Source organism: Anguilla rostrata, chromosome 11 (assembly GCF_018555375.3).
Source record: "Anguilla rostrata isolate EN2019 chromosome 11, ASM1855537v3, whole genome shotgun sequence".
Lineage (NCBI taxonomy): Eukaryota > Metazoa > Chordata > Actinopteri > Anguilliformes > Anguillidae > Anguilla > Anguilla rostrata.
Window position 1 is genome coordinate 37,686,892 of NC_057943.1, and position 19,188 is coordinate 37,706,079.

Here is a 19,188-nt window from a genome sequence, read left to right on the forward strand (position 1 = left end):
TTCACAATACCGAGGAAACGGCTTAATCTGAGAAGAAGGCTCAGATACTGGAACAGTATCTATGGATTAAACTGATATTTAAATCAGTTTACCTTCGGTAATTTTTATTATTTAAACATTTTTTTCCATCCTCTGTTCGTGCACAATGCACATACTTACAGTTCATACAGTTATCCCTCACGATTCCTTCCCCCACAGCAGGTATGGGCAGCCATTAGTCCCAGAAGATACAAATTGCTGATCTCAAATGCGGTATTTCACTATTTGACATTGAATATCAAGATTTGGAATTGAATTTGGTCTTCCCCAGTGAGCATCGCCCAAATCTAGACATCTAGAGTGGTGGAAATCTTGGTTGAGAGATGTTCGACATAAACAGACTAGGCTAGCTCAGGTTTTACCTGGATATAGCCTGGCTATGTCCTAGTTGGCTAGAAAGCTTCCACTTTTCAGCCAAACGTATCCGTGTTTTCACCTGAATGTCAAGACCAATTTTCACTTTTAATTTCAAGTTAAAAATTTGAGTTCAGTATGCTTTCTCATTCAGTTCTTCCAATTCAATTTCAATTTTGTGTAACTCACATCTGGGTATTTAGAAAACACAAAGCAAAGATTCAGTTGAACTACAAACAGCAATTATCACCTTAAGGCTTAAGCAGTGCCAATATTTTTTCTGCCCTGTTTTGGTATTGCACTAACGAAGCTTGATACCAACAACTCAGAGACTGAACTCACAAGTTATGCAATTCAAATTTATTTTTCAAATACATTAATTCAATTCCAACATCATAAATTCTAATTATTTCAAATTCAAGTTGTGCACAACTTGCGGCTTGTCAGTGGTTTAGAGAGGAGGATGAAAACATGATTCAGCATGTTTCGCAAGATGGTTTTTTTTTTTTTTTTTTTCTTGGGTCTTGTGCTCAGAATTGTACAAACAATCTTGGATTCTCATCACAAATTCCATTCTGTTTGTGCGCGCAAGAGTGCAACTGGAAAATAAGAGAGAGGGAAATGCTATCAGCAGAACCATACCCACACAACCTTACCTAAGACCACTGGTTCATGTTGGCACTAGTGTAACTGAAGCTGTAACTATGTGTGCATCCAATACCCCCACTAGCATTCCAGAGATATAAATGTGTGAAGTCTGAAGTTCATGTTGAGCAAGTGTGCGTGTCTGCAAGAGGGTGAGTGTGTGCCTGAGAATGTGTGTGTGTGTGTGTTTGTGTTCACATTTATGAAGGTACTAGTGTGTGTTTCAGTGAGGTGCATGTGTGTGTGTGAATGTGAGAGTGTGAGAATGTGTTTGAGTGAGATGTGTGAAAAGGGCGAGTGTGTTGTTGAATAAGGTGTACCGGTGTGTGTGTGTGTGTGTGTGTGAGAGAGTGAGTGTGTGTGGGGGGGGGGTCTCTCTGTGTGCGCTCCACGCGGTGTCTGGAATGTGTTAGACCTGCAGGCAGTGAGTCAAAGCTCCAGTTCTCTCTCTCTCTCTCTGAGGAATGGGTGTATCCCTGACCCGTCCCTCTTTATAAGAGCCCGCAACACGAAACATCAGCGTGGAGAAGAGACGCGCACAAACACACACACACACACACACATTGTTAGAGATACATTCGGGCGCACGCACTGTGGGAGATACACACAAACACACATATCCACACACACACACACACTTTGACCATGCTGTGGATTTCCCTGGTGTGGACCGTTGTGTTTGGGCGCTGCTGGCTCGCCCGCTGTCACCAGCTGACCGCGGAAGACCGGGACGAAATCGTGGAGACGCACAACCACTTCCGCTCGCTGGTGCGGCCCAGTGCCGCCAACATGCGAAGGATGGTAAGAACCGCGCGCGAAACCGTCGCCGTAGCAACGGCACACCTGCGCCATACAGGCACCACGCCTGCCCCGTGTCTACGGCACACCCGCGGCGCATACGCATCACATCTGGGCCGTGGCTACGGCAACATCCGCGGGGTGTTTGAATCGCCCTTCGGTTCGTCTCCATGCCGTCTCTCTTTAACCCTTTGAGGGACAGCGATGGCAGGGAGGAGCAATGGTTCTGCTGGGGCGGGTTCGTTTCGGCGGATCCAGAGGGATCTCTGCACGGCCGCACGGCCGCTTCCGTATTAATTGGTGCCTGTAATTGTAAATGTGAAAAAAATGAGTTCGCTTCGCTGAAGGAATGGACGAAGCAGATGTGATTTGGAACGCTCGTCGTCAGGTAAATGACGTTTAGCATTTACACACTTACAAAGGAAAATAACCGGGATGTCCTGAATTTTAAACCCTGTTGAGAACAAAAAAAAAAGCTTCAGCTTTGTGTGCTGCATGGTCTCAGAAGTTCTTTGAACACTGATTTGAAATACACGAGAGAACTTTTGTTTCTCTAAAAGCCCACTAGCTCCAATTACATGTTTTCAAAAGGAGTGTCTGTAACTCTGTCTGTTTTCCTTATTATCCATGTTGGATTGAGATCCAGATTTTATGACACAAAAATTATATACAGGTGTAAAATAACAAGGACTATTTTAGAGTTATTCTGTCATAGTTCCACCAGCATGTATATTAGTGTGATGGCATTGAAAAGCATTGCTTTCAAAGGACCCGTTTTGTTGACAACTGTATCTTGTTCTTTATCCTTGGCATCATGCTATATTTGATGCTTATTTGAGAACTGTGGTGAAAAGAGATGACGAATTGCATCAGTATCGTCAACATCAAGACACGCGCTTGTAGCTCTGTTCCTCTGGGTCACGTTTCACGCGCTGCCCGGTGCCGTAAAAAAATCCACTTCTACACCTGTCGCGCTGGTTTAAGGTTACGTGCAGGCAGTGGGCCTGCGCGGAGATCTGTATGTATGGCCTTCATATAGTAACGATGACGTTGCATGCAGTCAGTGCTACATAAAACGGTTGTTTTTTGTTTCCACGTTAAACTGTACTACCCTTGCTGTCGGTGGAACTGAACTGTGGTTTAAATTCTAAGTACTACTGGGAAAGTATCGCTGTTTTTAATGGTTAATACAGAGTACTTTATTAAACTGTACACATTTTGCACACCTTCACTTCGCAGTATAAAGTACAAAGCGTGAAATTTCTACAACAATTTCTGCTTTAGGGTGATGAAGTGAAACTATGGGGCCAAGCCCGTGTGAATACTGTTTTCTTTAAAAACACTCCACCCTCAACTTCAACTTGGAATCTTCCAAAAATGCAATGAATGTTTAACTTGTAATACAAGGGTAAAGGGTAACCAAGCCTCAACTGTCCAGATGAAAGAATAATTACCGTGATTTAGGAAAGTTGCATGCCTTGTTAACCGCCAAATTGTGAACAACCGCGGCAGCACACACAGCAGATGGTTCTGTTCGCCATTCGGAATGCGCTATTGCACAAAGTGACCGATGGCGAAGATTCGGTACCTGCTCCCGGTTTCTCGGAATGTTATCATAAAGCCCAGGGGATGTTTTTTTTTTTTTTTTTTTTGTATTTCTCCTATTCAAATATCGCTATACAATCTGGGTAGTGCGCAGGGTTGTTTGGTCTAGTCAGCGTTAATATCGTTTTGCGGTTATAAAGAATGACTTTGTCGTCTCATAACAGGAAATTGAAAGCTCGAGTGTGCCAAAAAACATAGCGGACCAGTGAGAGTATCATATTTCATACGATCTTCGCAACGGGCATGAACTCGCTTTGGATAGATAGGGGTTGGACACATGATCTCTCTCTACACACACATAACAATTTCAGGATAAGTTGTGCAATGTTGTAGCTGAAAGACATTTGTAGCATTCAACAGTACAATAGTGCAATGACCTTTCATAAATATTACGACCGTATTAATGGACTATTTCATTGTCTCCTTGCCCATGTAATAAATAAATTAATATTGATAAGTTTACTGAAACTCTTTGCGTGAAACTTATTCTACTCATAGCTGATCATAAGACTATGTAATTTGTGTAATTTAAAATAAAGTTTTTAATGTTTATCATTTCACACTGTATTGTGAGTACTTCAGTAATGATTATTATAACCACTAGTGTCTGTCAAAAAAAGTGTTTTGAAGGCATTCAATAGTTATGGATGCTGTGGATGACAGTGTTGACAGTGACAGTGATTATTATCACTGAGCATGCTCAAAGATGAATGACAGTGAAGAGCTGCAATGCCTCATGGGACATGTGGTGCAGACACCTCAGTCAAGTATGGCCTCATGATGGGGCATTGCTGTGTTGCCGGATGTTACACCTGAGACCCAATCGTTATTAATGCATCTTGCAGCCGAGGCCTTCACCCCAAGCATGGGGAATCTGGCAGGGAAGCTGATAGGAGAGAGAAAAGCCCGGCTCTTTTCACCTCCTGATCGCTCTGCCCACACCAGCACCCATTTTGCAGCCTCGTGAAAGCCGCCATCTTGTACAAGGGGTGTCCCAGAACTCAGCGAGCTGAATTTCAGCAAGGGTTATTAGTGGCTGTTCAGCCCTCTGACGCTCCCTCAATGAGGAAATGAAATTGTTGGCTGAAAATAGAGTGCCAACCCAGCATGCATTGTGTTGCTAAATGCCCTCACCAAACAATTGCAGTGCTGACCACATTCAAATGTCCGTTGACTGCCATGTCATACATTTCAAAAGGCAATTATCATGGTCATCACAGTATTTGTCTAGTTTGCAAAGAAGTGTTTCTCGACTAATGCAAATTCCATTGATTCAAGTGAACTAATTGATAATGAAAATCTAAATTGCGGTAATGATTTGTAATGAAAATGTGATAGTTCAAAGTAGCCCATTGGGCCCAACTGATGTGTCACGGTAGTGGAAGGTGGGACGCAATTGCGGACCAAGGGGATCTAAAAGTTAACCCCGAGGGGTAACCACAAAAACCGCCAAGCGACTTACAGGTACAGGGGAAACACCAAATTAAGAACGCTAAATAATCTCTCCCTCTACTTACTGAATCTTCTGTCAGTGGACTCAGAAAACTAAAAAAAAAAAACAAACCACCACCGCAGCTTAGCTACCCAGAAAGTAAAACCCCACTAGGAGAACAGAGGAGTAACTTACAAAAGAAAATGAAACTCACAGCCTTGCGGGTCAGAAAAGGAAAACTAAAGAGACAAGGGCAAAATGTCCTCCACAGCGCTAAGAGTGAATCAGCTCAGAGAAGAAACTAAGTGGTGGTCAAATCTCGCAGATAGGATCGATGCGGTAACTTCTGCGGATTCTTACACACCTAGAGCATGACAAACAATGAGTCTGCACTGAACCCCAGAAACCAGGGGCTAGATATAGGACTCCCACACCTGACCCTCATCACGGACAATTAACTGAGAGCCAATGCGTGTGAGGTGCCATCACCTCACCATAGGAGTCACACACCTGCCCCTCATCAGGGACAATTACCCCACAGAAATCAATGAGTGAGAGGTGCCACCACCTCACAATATATCTTTTAAGTGGTTTATTACTGATCGTTAATTAATTAATTTGTAAAAATCGGTCCTGAAGATTATTATGCTCCATATCGCCTCGATGCCCACCCTTGCTTGTGAGTGGCCCTCACATCAGTGTTAAGCATTATTAAGCATAACTCAAAACAAGAGGTGGAGCGCTGATTTAGGAGGTGTCTACTGCTTGTGTTTTTGCATAGACTGCATTGTTGCTGTTCTTGTTTGTGTTAGTGTTAATCAGTTCAACCTACAGGGTCCAAGTTAAACTATGCGGTTGTTCCCTGCACTTGAAACGGTGCTTCTCTCTAGGGTTTTCGACACACTTGTTCCTGGTTATGGTTTTACACTTTGTTGTACGTCGCTCTGGATAAGAGCGTCTGCCAAATGCCTGTAATGTAATGTAATGAATTGGAACTGGGGGTAATGTTTTCTCAATAGAGGAGCAGCTTGTGAGTAACTACTGATTAGCCTCTCTGACCACTGGTACTTATTCCCCTCCTCTACACATTCCTCTCTTCCAGACTAAAACTATCTGTGTTGTTTAGGCCCACCACACACAACGTGATGTCCAAATACCTCACACAACCACACACATACAGTTTCAGTATTAACAGTACCTGTGGTATGACTATGACTATTACTAACTATGACTAACTGCTTAAATGTGCCACACACACACAAACAAACACACAGACACACACAGTTTCAGTATTAACAGTACCTGTGGTATGACTATGACTATTACTAACTATGACTAACTGCTTAAATGTGCCACACACACACAAACAAACACACAGACACACACAGTTTCAGTATTAACAGTACCTGTGGTATGACTATTGCTAACTACAAATAACTGCTTGCATACATCACGCCCACACACACTTACCTGGACTGTGACACTCCTCACTCTGTACCTAAGGAAAATCCAGTTTTTTCATACTATTTACTAGTAGTTGACCATGACGTGAAATTTTAGGGTGCATAAAATCACCCATCCTACCATCCACCAGTACATTTCTCTCTTCTCATTGTGCTTCTATCCAGATCACTGTCAGTAAAATATTATGTTCATGTTTAATGGTACATAAGAATGAATATTAATATAATATCTATTCTCTCTGTAGAGATCTGGGAATTGAAAGTCAATTTCAGAAAATTGTCTTGCAGGTAATGGCAATGAAACCCAAGTAAAATTTCTGGAGATTGACTTCAGTGGAATTCACAATGAAGACTCGAAATGATCTGAACTGTTATGCTGTTACAAGTCTGCTCTGGCTGCACAGTTGTCCAGCGCAGTAGCTGCAAATGCTCACCTGGCAGGTTGCAGTGGGGTCAGAGGGGGGTCTGGTTCCTTGCATTTGGATAGGCCTACAGTTATGAGTATAAAGGTTTTATTTATTTATGTATTTATTTATTATAATAAATAAATATTTCATTGTTGATGAAGGACGTTACTGAAAACAGGTTGTTATTATTTCATTATACTTACTGTATGGTACTTGTTAGTTTGGAGGACTGGTGAACTGATATTGCTTAGCCAATGGCGCCCTCTGTTTTTACTGTTGGAACTGCATCTCTATAGGAATTTTGCATCAGAACATCGGTCTGTGGATACTGTACGCATTTGTGGAATTTGTTGATTTCTCATGATATATCTCATCAGATGCACTTTTCATATTCCATAAATAATTTGTTGGTAATTCAGAAAATACTTTTAAAAGAACATGAAATGCAAATAAATAATCCTATACTGCTTTCTGAATACAGATTTCATTGAATGAGGTCAAAGTATGTTCTCCAAGTGAGCACAAGACTTTATATTAAGTTCATGTTGAGTATAGAAGATGTGTGCGAAGAGTTTTGCTAAAGCAAATTTAACCATGCATTTTAATAATTAATTTTGTTTATCGTGCACCTTTCCCAGACTCAGTGCGCTTTACAATCGGCTAAAACATAATCAATGTTAAAGTACATAGAAGCGGCCTCAGTATTACCTGCACGTTGAACATTATAAAAATAAACAGACTGACTGTACAGTATTGACCAAATCACTGGTAAGAACAAGCATTGGTTAATTGACAGTTTCAAAGAGAAAGCAGTTTGAATTCCAGGAAACAACACGGTTCTGGTGAAGTGATGTCTTAGATGCTAAAACTCAGCGGTACCTTTTCAGACGGGATTCAAATGAGGCCGTTAATTCAGGAGTCCTTATATGTAAGGGGGGGGAGGGGGGGCATTTCATAGACAGGGTGCTACAGACAAAAAGTACGATCTTTTTAAACGAGCTTCAGCTGTTGATCATTGTGCCCATAGAATCAGGTTAATCAGCTTTAGCAATCAAGAAGAACCGTGATTTGTTAGCATCGGTCAAATGCTGCGTTTGGGGCACGTCCTTTGGATTTGTGCATCGAAATGGTTCTGACTTGTCCGGCCGCAGCTGGTTGAGTAAGGCAAGGCGCTTGTGTGTGATTCCCCCACACCTGAGCACTTCGGGCAGCCACACGCGTGTAACGGGGCGCGTTCTGCAGCCCAGCGCACGCGCTCAAAGCTGTCGGCGCGTTGGCGCAGTGAAGCGTGTGTTCCTCTTCAGAGCTGGGATGACTCGTTGGCGCTGGTGGCGGCTGGCTACGCTACCAAATGCGTGTGGGAACACAACCCGGACCTGGGGGACCTGGGGGAGAACCTGTATGCCACCTCTGGGCCTTTCAACGCCAGCAAGGCCATCACCGGCTGGTACCTGGAACACCTGGACTACAGCTATCACAACGACTCCTGCCCAGAGGACAAGCTGTGTGGCCACTACACACAGGTGAGCAGCACTACACACACACACACACACACACACACACAGGTGAGCAGCACTACACACACACACACACACATAGGTGAGCAGCACTACACACACACACACACACACACATACACAGGTGAGCAGCACTACACACACACACACACACACACATACACAGGTGAGCAGCACCACACACACACACACACACACGCACACACAGTGCAGCACTACACACACACACACACACACACATACACAGGTGAGCAGCACTACACACACACACACATACACAGGTGAGCAGCACTACACACACACATACACAGGTGAGCAGCACTACACACACACACACACACACACACAGGTGAGCAGCACAACACACACACACACACACACACGTGAGCAGCACTACACACACACACACACACACATACACAGGCGAACAGCACTACACACACACAACAGGTGAGCAGCACTACATACACACACACACACACACACACACACACACAGGTGAGCAGCACCACACACACACACACACACACACACATACACAGGTGAGCTGCACTACACACACACACACACACACACACACACACACACAGGTGAGCAGCACTACACACACAGGTGAGCAGCACAACACACACACACACACACACACACACAGGTGAGCAGCACTACACACACACACACACACACACATACACAGGTGAACAGCACTACACACACACACACACACACACAGGTGAGCAGAACTATATACACACACACACACACACACATACACAGGTGAGCAGCACCACACACACACACACACACAGGTGAGCAGCACTACACACACACACACATACACAGGTGAGCAGCACTACACACACACACACACACACAGGTAAGCAGCACTACACACACACACACACACACAGGTGAGCAGCACTACACACACACGCACACACACAGGCACAGCTGAGTAATACCACATACAGACAAGTAAGAAACACGCAACACACACACACCACACACGCACACACACACACAAAGGTGAGCAGCACCACATAGGTGATGACAGTTATGATGATGGCAATGATGATGAAGGTGAAGATGAGGGTGGTAATTATTATGAATATGATGATGCGAATGTGGAGATGATGATGATGATGATGATGGCCAGGGTGGTGGTGATGCTGATGATGATGATGATGATGATGGCCATGGTGGTGGTGATGATGATGATGATGATGGACAGGGTGGTGATGATGATGATGATGATGATGGACAGGGTGGTGGTGATGATGATGATGATGATGGCCAGGGTGGTGGTGGTGATGATGATGATGATGGACAGGGTGGTGGTGATGATGATGATGATGATGATGGACAGGGTGGTGATGATGATGGACAGGGTGGTGATGATGATGATGATGATGATGGCCAGGGTGGTGGTGGTGATGATGATGATGATGATGGACAGGGTGGTGATGATGGTGATGATGATGATGATGGACAGGGTGGTGGTGATGATGAGAATAATCGCCTGTTTCAGGTGGTGTGGGCAGAAACATTCTTGGTGGGCTGTTCCACTCATCTCTGTGAGGAAGTGGCTGGGCTGGCGTTCACTGGCCTCACCATGCTCGTCTGTGACTACTCCCCGGCGTGAGTATCACACCACCACAGACAGAAAACATGCCCTCCCGCCCCCTCCACCTCGCCGCCTAGCACACACACTCATACCCCCCACCCCCACCTCTCCCCCCAGTGCACACACTCAACCCCCACCCCCACCTCTCCCCCCAGTGCACACACTCATACCCCCACTCTCCCCCAGTGCACACTCATACCCCCACCCACCTCTCCCCCCAGCACACACTCATACCCCCACCCCACCTCTCCCCCAGTGCACACACTCATAACCCCCACCCCCACCTCTCCCCCAGTGCACACACTCATACCCCCACCTCTCCCCCAGCACACACTCATACCCCCACCCCCACCTCTCCCCCCAGTGCACACACTCATACCCCCCACCCCCACCTCTCCCCCCAGTGCACACACTCATACCCCCCCACCCTCTCCCCCAGCACACACTCTCATACCCCCCACCCCCACCTCTCCCCCCAGGCACACCTCATACCCCCACCCCCACCTCTCCCCCCAGCACACACTCTCATACCCCCACCCCCACCTCTCCCCCAGGCACACACTCATACCCCCCACCCCCACCTCTCCCCCCAGCACACACTCATACCCCCCACCCCACCTCTCCCCCCAGCACACACACTCATACCCCCACCCCCACCTCTCCCCCCAGCACACACTCTCATACCCCCCCCCACCTCTCCCCCAGTGCACACTCTCATACCCCCCACCCCCACCTCTCCCCCCAGCACACACACTCATACCCCCCACCCCCACCCTCCCCCCAGTGCACACACTCATACCCCCCACCCCCAACCTCTCCCCCCAGTGCACACACTCATACCCCCCCACCTCTCCCCCCAGCACACACTCATACCCCTCACCCCCACCTCTCCCCCAGTGCCACTCTCATCCCCCCACCCCCACCTCCCCCCAGCACACACTCATACCCCCCCCCCCACCTCTCCCCCAGCACACACTCTCCTACCCCCCACCCCCACCTCTCCCCCCAGCACACACTCATACCCCCCACCCCCACCTCTCCCCCAGTGCCACACTCATAACCCCCACCCCCACCTCCCCCCAGTGCACACACTCTCATACCCCCCACCCCCACCTCTCCCCCCAGCACACACTCATACCCCCCACCCCCCAACTCTCCCCCCAGTGCACACACTCATAACCCCCACCCCCACCTCTCCCCCCAGCACACACTCTCATACCCCCCACCCCCACCTCTCCCCCCAGTGCACACTCTCATACCCCCCACCCCACCTGTCCCCCAGCACACTCTCATACCCCCCATCCCCAACTCTCCCCCAGTGCACACTCATACCCCCCACCTCTCCCCCCAGCACACACTCTCATACCCCCCACCCCCACCTCTCCCCCCAGTGCACACTCTCATACCCCCACCCCCACCTCTCCCCCAGCACACACTCATACACACAGTCACACATTCACACACGCAAACACACACATACACACTCACTGATCTGTGGGAGCATTGAAGGGGTAGTTTGACTGATCTGTGGGGCTTTTGCAGGGGTAGTTTAGCTGATCTGTGGGGCTCTTGCAGGGGTAGTTTGGCTGATCTGTGGGGCTCTTGCAGGGGTAGTTTGGCTGATCTGTGGTGCTCTTGCAGGGGTAATGTTCTTGGAGAGTTGCCCTATGAGGAGGGAGAGCCGTGCTCTAATTGCCCAGAGGGCTTACAGCACTGTGAGAACAACATCTGTGGTAAGAGAACATCCTTCCAGAACTGCATGGACATATCCTGAATTTGTACTAGAATGAACATTTATCTTCTGTTTTTACACTAGCGCGCACCCTGCTGGTCTCCATTGCAGACCTTACTGTGGAGTTCATATCTCGCATCTCAAATTGTGGGATATGCTATGCGTGTGCTGAACGATTGCATCGAAAGCCTTGCCTTAGCAAGCTGCTGTGTGAATGTACTTCCCTCAGTGGCTGAGTCCCCAGCGGTAACCGAGGGAACGGCGGGGGACCCCCCGCCTGGCACCGACAGCCCCTCCCCCTCTGAGCACTCCACCACAGAGAGCCCCAGCAGGGAGGCGGACCAAAGCGCCGCCCCCACAGACGCGGGACGGCCCCACGGCGACACGTCCTCCCCGCCCCTCAACGATGACGATGAATCGGAGGAGAACGGCGAGAGAGAGGAGGTGGGATCGGAACGGAGTGTGGATGGAGGGATGTCTCTCTGTTCATCCGCACTGCTGTTAGCGACCCTGCTGCTGCTCACACTGTGAGCATCCACACACACACACACACACACACACACACACTCACACTCACACTGAGACACACTCACTCACATACACACACTGAGACACACACACTCAGACAAACACACACTGAGACACACTCACTCACTCACACACACACTCACACACACACACTGAGACACACTCACTCAGACAAACACACACACACACACACTCACTCACACACACACACTGAGACACACTCACTCAGACAAACACACACTGAGACACACTCACTCACTCACACACACACACACGCACACTGAGACACACTCACTCACACACACACACACTGAGACACACTCACTCTCACACACACACACACGCAGACACACACACACACATGCGTGCACACACACACACACTCTCTCACACACCCTTACACATTATCTCTCTCTCTTGCACACACACACACGCACACACTCACTCACACACACACACGCATACACACACACACTCACACACACACTCTCTCTCTCACACACACCCCCACACATTATCTCTCTCTCTTGCACACACACACACACACACACACATACTCTCTCTCTCTCTCACACACACACCCCCACACATGATCTCTCAGACTTGACTTCCCCAAGATCACCCTTAACAAGTGTTCCTTTACAAAGAACAGGAACATGTTTTGTGTGTTGTTGATGGCATGTTTCCTGACACTATATGTGACTACCTATCATGTGTAACAGGGACATATCAATCTATAAACAATATAGAACGATGCTGTAAATGTATGTACATACTGTATGAATAAAGAATATGATGTGAATACAAGCTAATAAACCCAAGCTTGACTAGACTGCAAAGTTCAGTTGAATCTAGCACATGCAATCAAGGTTTTTGTGTTTTGCAGTCTTCTCTATCAGAGTTTCTGGTGGACTGTATATGTAATAAATATTAATATTTGTTCTCTGGTGTATTTAGATAAATACATGTTAGGAGTATATTGTATATCTGTTGTAGATGAAATGTGAGATTTTAATTATTTTCCAATCCTCATATTTCAATACAAAGAGCGGTTTGGATATAATTGAGATTTCATCATATTTAACATTTTATGTGTTTTTATTAAATGTACGTACATATATCATGTAATTATCTCCCTATTTGACAAGTCAAAACCATATATCACTGCACCTCAACCCAAATATCACTGTACCCCAGCCCAAACATCACTGCACCATCACTTCACTTCACGATCTCTAAGAATCAATATCACAATACTTGAGCGAGGTGGCCTCACTCAAAACACGAAGAGGAGGAGACTGGCCAAAATTCTTTCCGGACATTTTGAAGTACCTTGAAATATTCTCGAACAGATGCCACGAAACAAGCGTAACTGAAGCATGCTCTAAATGGAGGTACAGTCCTGAAGCAGCACAGCAGTCAGACCTCTCAGAACCTGGTAATGCGCTGACAGACCTCTGTCTGTCTGTCTGTGCTCGGTGTACAGGAACGCGCAGAGTGAACTACATTAAGCACTGGAGACGCGGAGTCAGTCAGACCGTGCAATTGGGCAATGCGAGTAACATTCACTACAGTTCACAGGACTGTGCTAAACAGGATGGGGAACGTTTGCATTTGAGATTATTATTACTAAGTCAAAGGAAGAGGAAAGCGGGAGAGGGGAGAAAGCCAGAAGAAATCCCAAACTACACGAGGGGGAGGCCGATCTGGGCTGAGAGGGCAGGACACAAGTGCCCTTCAATGAGACGGCCTGTGGGAACATTTCGCTTCCAACCACTTCAAAACATTCTCCATGCCTGCAGTATTTCAGTGGCACTAAAAGAGATGAACGGATGTTAAGCAAATATCGCAGTCTGTGTAAAAAAGGAAACGTGGCCACTTCTCTCTGATACTTCAGGCATGCAAATTGCAAATTGATGGTGATGGGAAATTGGTCACGTCCACTGGGGGGCAGGCTTTCACCGTTAAAAATATGGTTCCCCAAGTCTGAGGGTAAATTGGGTTGGTTTTACAAGCCGAGGAGTTACTGGGCCAAATTACAGACCAAATGTATGTTCAGAGATATTCAAGCTATAATATTCAAGACTAAAAATGTTATGTTACATCCAGTAATTAAAATGCCTTTTTTTTTTTGGGGGGTGGGGGTGGTGGTAGGGATTGGTCCTCATTAATGAAGTGAGGGGGTAATCAAAGAAAAACCAGTTTCTAAGAGTGAAATTTGTAAACAATTAAATAAATAAATAATAATAATGAAATAAATAAAATAAAATAAAAAATAAAATAAAAAATAAAAAAATATGAAATTTGAGAAAACTATTTTTTAATTTTTGTATTTATGCATATTTATATATATTTAAAAATTCTGTACAAAACAAAAAAGTGGAATAAAAACACAAACATGAATAAAGACATGCACTGTACACGGTAAGCTGTGAACAGTTTGTGTGTCTGCCAAACGGTGTGTATGGCAAATCTTTCTGAATTATGCATCCAAAACTTGTTTGAATACGCAAAAGTTCTTCCATCGAACAGGAAACAGACACCGAACTCGACTCGTACTCTCAAACACAGGACCGCACAGCTTCCTATTCCCCTGGCAACAAGCTCCGATTGGCCCCGGCCGAGGTGACAATGCCACGGTGTGCTCCAATCAGACGGGAGGTAGATGCGCAGAGGTTTCAGTGACACCAGCGCTCCCTGCCACAGTGAATGGAAACGAGGAGGTGCAGCGGTGCGGTGTATGTGGGGGGGGGGGGGCAGCACAACCGCTCCTGTGTTTAATAATAACTCCCGGGCCCACGGAGGTGGTTTCCTCTCCCCACAGCCTGAGAGAGAGAGATCGGCCCTGGTCGCCGTCGCCTGCTTCGCACACAGGATGCGTGTGCCGTCCTCCTTCACGGTTACAGTGCCTGTAACCCAGCCAGGAAAGTCCCGCGGAGAAAAAAAACTCCACCGCAGCGCAGGCTCCGTGTGCGCGGAAAAAACAACACCCAAAAGTCACAGGCTGTAAGTCACAACTTCTAGGACAGCCAGGCAACATACACATACTGTAGATGCAGCATACCGCAGGCTAATAAGATAAACGCTCGCAAAATATGTCATACCACTGCAAGTAGGAGCAAGAATGAATACTGGCCCGTTTGTGTACATGTTGAACTTGCATTTAAAGTCCTCTGGCTCTGTGACATAATTCTGATTTATCTGCTCCTTTTAAGGAATCCCATGTAAAGAGAACACAGTAATTATTTGGTGACTACCAAGTAATTCATTGTAAAATTGTTATTTATACCACGACAATGCTCTCCAGTGGCCTGTCACAACATCATGTACATGCCAGTGAAAAATGATAAAGGACTCTGTAACAGAAAGGTTTAGAAACCCCAGCTGCGGCAGCCACAGTACCACCCACAGACACTTCAAGTTTCACATCGAGATAAACATACAGACATGTCCTTGCCTTGCCATTTTTTCTCGCCCTGAATTTTGAGATGTTATGTCACATAGCTCCAGCTACAAATGCCAATCTGATCGAAAACTACCCTGCAAAATCCAAATATCTCTTTACACACAACAGAGTGAGATGTCTGATGCGTATTTCGACAGATCTCTGGGGCTGGCCTGTTTTCATGGAGCTGACCTCCAGAAACTGGATTTTCCCCCCGACGTGTTTAGCATTCATTGTGCTGAGACCAGCAGGATACCAGCCCCTTCATTTAATGGGCAGTTTTCACCAGGCTGTTCTGTCCAGCGAAGTCCACCAACAGGGAGATGGAGAAGTCCAAAAAGTCATCCTGGTATGGAGAATGCAGACAGGGGACCTCGGCGAGGAGTCTGAAAACCCTTTTTGGAGTGTTTAAGCTGATCTATGGCCGGTCAAAGCTGATCAAAGCTGGTTGAGGTGGTGGAGCAGCTGGTGGACAAGCTGACTTCAGGCTGATCAGCCGGTGAACAGCTGGTCGACCAGCTAAAACTAGCTAAAAGTGTTGAAAGCACAGTTTAAACCAGCTTGACCAGTTTAGGCTGGTTTAAACTGGAATTCTCAGCAGGGAATGAAACACCTGTATTTAATCGACTGCCCTGCCCAGCCCAGAGTTTGCAAGCCACAGCCTCCCAGCTCTGACCCAACACTACGTCACACACAGACCCAGGTCTGCACCAGTCAGGCGACTGCCCCAGCATTACAACATCACGAACCACCAGACAGCAAGCCTGTCGGTCAGGCTAAATGAGTGTGGCTAGTATAATTCTGGATTATACGTAAGTATAATGCATTATAGAACTATACATGTATTATCATTATTATATACAATAATGTATATCATATAAAACTAGAATTATAGCACACTTTTACACCAACCCACATAGACCTAAAAACTCCATCACAAATTATGAGTCTCCAAATGAAAAGAAAAAAGCTTACGACGACTAAAATGTAAAGATTTTTAGTGGACTATGAGGGACGCTGTTACCATTCATTTCTCCTACACTGGACTGTGTGATTCTGTTCAATTAACTAATTTTACACTCTGTTGTATCGCTTGTGGTTTCATTCAATGCAGTATTCTCCTAAATTCTTTCTTCCTGATCCAGTTCAACGTTTGGCATTTTCCACAATACCAATATAGCCAGCCTAATGAGGTGCAGAAGTGCTGTGTGTGTGTGTGTCTCCCCATCCAGTTTTCCTGTGGCTGTCAGGATTGCAGACTGTACTGGGGCGGGGCTTGACTGTATTGGGGCGGGGCTTGAGAGCACCAACCAGCTCTCAGGGTACAGACGTTCCCACTGCTGGAGAGGCAGGTCCGTCAATCAATCACCCTGTCAGTCTTTCCCCCTGACACGGGAGCGGACAGAGAGAACTCTCGACTGCACCGAGCACAGTTACTGCAGAAGCGTTAATATGAAACAAACACACGATACGTTCCCACCAGATTAGTCCACAAACAAGTTACAGCATGAGCAGAATTACGCAAACACACCAAAAATGAGAAAACTGTAATAAAAGAAAACTAGAAATGAAAACAAGATAAAGGCATAAAAGTCACGTTTTCCACTGGTATGTAAAATCCTTTCGTTTTATGAAATTAAGAGAATTTATGAAATAGCGGGGAGACTGTTATATGTAAAAGGTAAAGATAGGAGAATAACATGAACCGCAACTAAAATGTTCCTGTCGCTTGCTTGAGGCTATCGCATGGGTCAGTTGCACATTAACTAGTTAAAGCTCTGGTAGTAGATTTCTGCAGTGCATTTAAAGGTATATCCAGTGTCAGTATCTGACTGAGGCAGACGGGATTTGCTTGGTTATTCCTGATTAGGAAGAACAGGCATTTTGTTTCAAACAGGGCCCTCCTTTCTCTCCCTTTCGATGATCTTCGTACTCAACCTCCACAACACTAAAGAAATCCTATTTTACAGACTTATGCAAACAGAGATTCACTGATTCACAACAGCATGTTTTTCAGTAGTTAAACCCAGCCACTGGGGCTGCCTCAGTGCTGGTGGCCAAAAGATTTGTTTAATGTTGAACAAAATTCGAGGTTTAGTGAAATATTGCAAATGAAGGAGTAGAATGCTAAATTAGATTTTCTCCCTCTTTCTCCCTTTCATTTGCCTTTCAAATCTGGATCAGACAGTTTAACTTTGGAAAACAGAAGTGGGGTCTTGCCAGAGCAAAGTGAAAACTTCTCAGAGAGAAATCCTGCCTGGATACAGGCATTAGCCAATCAGGAGTCAGTTTTCAGCATGCAAACAAAAGCTGGGCTCTGGTGCAGCTGCCTGGGTCAGAGGTCACCAGTCCTTTCCAAAGTCCCTCAAACACTTTAATCAGAGAGTGTCTGTGGTCAAAGGCCTGTCACTGCATGTTTCAGCAGAGAAACAATACTAGCATTATGCTGCTGGTGAATCCAGTAAAGGCTAATATCAGTGCTAACCAGATGTCGCACAAACACAAAATTGCAAAAATTAAAACCAACAAAAATATATATTACAAAGCCTCCTTTGCTCAGCTATTTCTAAGTCAAACTCCAGAGATCTAGAATGCAATTGTTGATCGTATCAGGAATAACTATTTTATTAATTTTGTCCAAATTTTTCATTTTATTTTTTCATGATTTATAATTTCATCAAAAATATGTAATTCAACCGTAGACTGATTAAATAGTAAAACTACAAAAAGCTTTCCCTTTATCTACTGCTGGTCCCTTCACCTGCCTGAACTGGCAGGCATACACCTGCAACCATCAAATGCGCTACACATTATTTTCCCATCACAGGCACATTGCAATGACGCTTTCATGCACACGTCATCGCTACAACAATGTAATCATACTTTCTTCATACGCACGCCATCACAACAATATAACATTGTAATGGTCCTATCAGAACGATGTGTGTCGAATGATGTTGTTAAATTGTTTCTGGAAGCAGAGACTTTAAAAACAAACTTCAGCGGTTGATCTCACTGACCTACCCTTGCACACAGGGGCGTCGTAGTGGGGGGGGGAAAGTGGGACTGACTACCCAGGGCCCGAATGGGGGGAGGGCCCTCGAAAAGATTGAAATGATGCGTGAGAGACATGGATCAAGAGAGGAAGGGGGCCCACAGAGACTGCTTATGTATAGGGCCCAGAATTTTGTGCTACAGCCCTGCCTGCACACGAAGGAGACAGTGTGGCTGAGTCTAGAGCCTGTCGAAGCCGAGGGGTGGGTGGGGGGGGGGGCAGGGGGGTAGTTCTGCTGAAAGGCAGTCTAGTGCCGGGTCGGGGGCTGGGGGCGAGGGGGTAATTCTGCTGAAAGGCAGTGTAGTGCCAGGTCGGGGGCTGGGGGGGAGAGGTTGGGGAGGAGAGAGGTGGAGGGGGGGTATCACAGATGGCAGCGAGCCATGGGGAGAGAAAGAGGGACGGAGAGAAGCTCGGAGAGGGGGTGCGCCTTCATTGTCTCATGCGAACAGCAGATGCCCCGTGCGTGAAGGCCCAGCGGGGTGAGGCGGGTACCCAGCTCGCGTGCCGAGGGGCCGGGGCGCCCCTCCCGGCTCCGCCCCCGCCGATG

At 46.4% G+C, this 19,188-nt stretch overlaps 1 protein-coding gene across 1 annotated transcript; it reads left to right on the forward strand.

Moving 5' to 3' along the window:
• Nucleotides 1-1,485: 1,485 nt before the first annotated feature.
• On the forward strand, nt 1,486-13,083 carry LOC135234852 (peptidase inhibitor 16-like). Its single transcript, XM_064299845.1, has 5 exons — nt 1,486-1,839; nt 8,048-8,266; nt 9,786-9,895; nt 11,523-11,614; nt 11,843-13,083. Exons 1-5 carry the CDS (start codon nt 1,684-1,686, stop codon nt 12,142-12,144), a joined length of 879 nt encoding a protein of 292 aa, XP_064155915.1. The 5' UTR covers nt 1,486-1,683; the 3' UTR covers nt 12,145-13,083.
• The last annotated feature ends 6,105 nt before the right edge of the window (nt 13,084-19,188 follow it).

Coding starts and splice junctions, on each gene's coding strand:
- LOC135234852 (XM_064299845.1), top strand. CDS start 1,684: ATGCTGTGGATTTCCCTGGTGTGGACCGTTGTGTTTGGGCGCTGCTGG. Junction 9,896..11,522: donor GTCTGTGACTACTCCCCGGC/GTGAGTATCACA, acceptor GTGCTCTTGCAG/GGGTAATGTTCTTGGAGAGT. Junction 11,615..11,842: donor CTGTGAGAACAACATCTGTG/GTAAGAGAACAT, acceptor TACTTCCCTCAG/TGGCTGAGTCCCCAGCGGTA.